The sequence below is a fragment of the Gavialis gangeticus genome, unplaced genomic scaffold (genome assembly GCF_001723915.1).
Source record: "Gavialis gangeticus isolate Ggan-Ray unplaced genomic scaffold, GavGan_comp1, whole genome shotgun sequence".
Lineage (NCBI taxonomy): Eukaryota > Metazoa > Chordata > Crocodylia > Gavialidae > Gavialis > Gavialis gangeticus.
This window is the reverse complement of record NW_017728992.1, coordinates 146,750,298-146,753,920: the sequence shown is the minus strand read 5'-3', so window position 1 is coordinate 146,753,920 and position 3,623 is coordinate 146,750,298. Positions and strand designations below refer to the sequence as shown.

General features: G+C 50.3%; 1 protein-coding gene across 1 annotated transcript in view; it reads right to left on the bottom strand.

Annotated features, from left to right (window-relative positions):
• Positions 1-1,972, bottom strand: part of LRRCC1 (leucine rich repeat and coiled-coil centrosomal protein 1) — a 59,416-nt gene extending 57,444 nt beyond the window's left edge. The window contains exon 1 of the mRNA XM_019519294.1: positions 1,707-1,972. Within this exon, the coding sequence (XP_019374839.1) occupies positions 1,707-1,957 (251 nt within the window). The 5' untranslated portion in view covers positions 1,958-1,972. The remainder of the gene's footprint in view (positions 1-1,706) is intronic.
• Between the last annotated feature and the right edge of the window lie 1,651 nt (positions 1,973-3,623).

The window sequence follows — 3,623 nt, the reverse complement described above, 5'->3', positions numbered from 1 at the left end:
AGAGGGGGAGCAAGACCTGTCTGGACCTATTAGTGATGCCCCTGTTGATGCATGACAGGGTGCGGTTGGCTCTGCCTATTGCTTCGTCGCACTGGTGACTCATATTCATCCTGGAGTCAATCATGACTCCAAGATCCCTCTCTGCCTCAGTGCTGCCGAGAGGATCAGCCCCTAACCTATAACCATAATGCTGGTTCCCTCTCCCCAGATGCAGCGCTCTGCACTTGTCCTTGTTGAACCGCATCCTGTTTTCCTTTTATTGATGCCAATACAATATGGACTAGTAGACAGTTCTCTAAAAATACAGGCTCACTTTGCAGCAGTAACTAAAAACATCAAGAGAATGCTGGAAATCATTAAGGACAGAATCAACAGCAAAACAGAAAACATCATCATAGAGCAGTAAGGCTGGAAGGAACCTCTAGAGATCATGTAGTCCAGCCCCCTCCCTGAGGCAGTATCATCCCTATCCAAACCATCCCATATGAATCCATTATCTAACCTCGCCGTAAAATTACCCTCAACCCCAACACAGCACAAGCCCTAACACCAAGGAGTGCACCAATAAAGGTTTTCTTGACTGATACCATTATCCAATGATTAACCAACTGACTGTATCAACCAACGCTGATCTGATAACCAATATTGTAATAGTGCAATGACAGTTGCTTTGGCGCAGCTTTTTCTTGCATTGCTTTTCTTTTCTGTAGCCATTTTTAGGAAATTGTTATATTTGGTAACATGGCATCCCTTGAGGTGCTGTATTAAGTGTGTTGTGTTGAAATCTCTAGTGGTGTTGCCTCCACAAAAAATATTTGCAGCACGTACCTGTAGTCAGTTGTCCTGTTGTTCCTTTCAGTTACTTCATGTTGCACTCCTCTGAGACATATTTACAGCTGACAAAAATCGCATGGTGCACACCACAGCAAATATATTCTTGTCTCATGGTTTATGCGTCACAGCACTTCTTGAGCCAGGAGGCATAATTATCGGTAAACATTAACTGAAAACATTATCGGCTACCATGTTCCAAAACACCCAATAGCTGATAACATCATTTCTCTTTTTAACGGTGCCGACCCAATAGCCAACAGTGCACCCCTACTAACACACTAACCTGGCACACGCAAAGCAGGAAACTACTGCAGCCAATGTCCTGCTTGTTAACATATACTGAGAAGCCCCCAGGCAGAGAGGCCTGCAACTGCCACCCAACAGAAGCAGCGAGGGGCTTCATGCTGCTGTCAGGTCAGGTTTGTTGGGTAGATGTGATCGCTTTTATTATATCAACTGAATTGTTGGAAAACAGTTCTTTGCAGGCTTTTGGGCACAAACTCCCTTAGTCGAGAGACTCTCTCAGTGTCTGAAGAAGAGTGTTTGTGCCCTAAAGCTTGCAAAGAACTGCTTCCCAATAATTTAGTTGGGCTAATACAAGAGATCACATCTACCCCCCAAAAAACAGACCAACAGGGCTGCAACCAACGATCAGGCCACTGTGTCAGTGCAGACTGCACCACACACAGTATGTGCGGCTGGTCTCACACCTCACAACGGAAGCGGTGACGTTAGAAGGGTGCCGACGAGCAGCAGACACGGCCTGGGGCACGCGCCGCTGGGGAAACCACCTCTGGTGAATGAATGGAGGCTGCCGGGGCTGGGGGATGGAGCCCACTGCTGAGACCCGCGTCGACCCCCGCCCCGCTCACCTCCGCACGCCCCTGTCCATGAAGCTGAGCTCCCGCGGGCAGGCCCCATCCCCGGCCCCGGCCATGCCGCAGCAAGCCCCGAGCGCCGCTCTGGTGTCTTCCACTTCAAACTTCCCTCCACTCCCAACAGCACCAGGCGTGCGCGGCAGCTTCCGCGCATTACGCCTGGAACGCTGGTCGCTACGACGCGCAGCCGTAAAGCGAACCGGCGCTCCCGAGCGAGGCTGAGTTCTGCGACTGGAGCGCGCCATCAAACGGCCGGGGACTCTGAGCATGCGCAGTAACAGCAGTAGAAGCCGTTGCCCATAGCCCGGCAGCCTGGCAGGGGTGGTTACACGGGCTCCCAGGCTACAGACGCGATACGCCCGAGGGATCTGAGCATGCGCAGAAGCAGCAATGGCAGCCGCTGTCCTTGGAGCGGCAGCCTGGCAGGGGTGTTCACGCGGGCTCGCCAGTGCGGGGAGAGCAGGGAGAGCTGCTGTGTTGCAAAGGCGCTCGTTCCAGTCAGGTGCTGCCAGCTGCCTCGGGGCGCTCACACCTCAGAGCTGCTGAGTGCTGAACTCCAATGTTCAGGTGTATCAGAATCAACGTACACGAGATGGATAAAATCCGTGTGAGACTATATCGCCGCAGCCCGCCCCCCATTTGTTTCTGCTTTTTCTGGGGTTATTTTAAAGGAGCTGCATGTTACAGTCTTTGGCAGGATAGTGATAGAAGCCGAGTCTTGCACCATAATGTGAACCCAAGAGCTGAGGCTCTAAGGCAGTGCTTCCCAAACTTGTCCTCAGCATGACCCTATTTAAATAGCCCCGTTTCCTCAACATAGCTCCTCACTCACAATCCACAGCCTCCCACCGCCATGACCCCATCTGCCAATGTTGAGACGCCATTTGGGGTCGCAACCCACAGTTTGGGGACTGCTGCTTTAAGGAAAACTTCAACTGCTGTGAGATTCCAGCTGCGTTCAGCAGAGCGGACAATACTGGGGGCTCGTGCTCCCACAAACCTGGATTTCGGGCAATCACATAAGTTTTTACTGTCTTGAGGCTATAAACTGAAAGACTGATGCATTCACACCAGTGGATGCACCTGTACATAAAGAGAGAACTGTACTAATCTGTCAAATAGTCAAACATCTCCCTAGCTCTGGCCTCTTGTCTGGAAAGCCTGCTGGCCAACCTCCACACCCCCTGGGAATAACAGCTGTCTCATTTGTGCATGGCTGTTCTTGAAGGCATGTCGGGGTCTAGATCTGCTCTTTAAAAACGCTGGCTTGTTGTATTATGAGGAGTATGGAGAGCTTTAGTTAAAGGTGAATTTCCAGTTAATCAGAGCTTAGCAAGTCTGGCAGGGGAGAAGGGAGGGAGGGGAAAAATAGGCAATTGCTAACTGGTTTTTTATTTGGCTGACAATTGCACCGGTGCTGTTTTCATATGCTAGACTGTAAGCAGCCTATTCTGAAACAGGAATCAGAGAATCAGAGAAAATTAAAGTTGGAAGGGAACTCAAGAGGTCATCTAGTCCAACCCCCTGCTCAAAGCAGGGCCATCCTCAACTACATCATTCCAGCCAAGACTTTGTCTGGCCGGGTCTTAATAACTGATAAGGAAATGTAGATCTTCTGCCAAAGATTTGAAAAACTTCATATGCCACCAGTTAGTTTTTATTTATTAGGTTTATATCCTGGCCCTATCCAAAAGGCAGAGAGTGACAATAAGCAAACAACCCACAGAATTCCCCACCCCCACAACCCAAGCACTCCGAAGTTTCATAGTTTCTAGGGTCGGAAGGGACCTGAGCAGATCATCTAGTCCAACCCCCTGCCATGGCAGGAAGAGCACTGGGGTCAAACAACGCCAGTAAGGTGGTCATCCAACCTCCTCTTAAAAACCCCCAGGGTGGGAGCCTGCACCACCT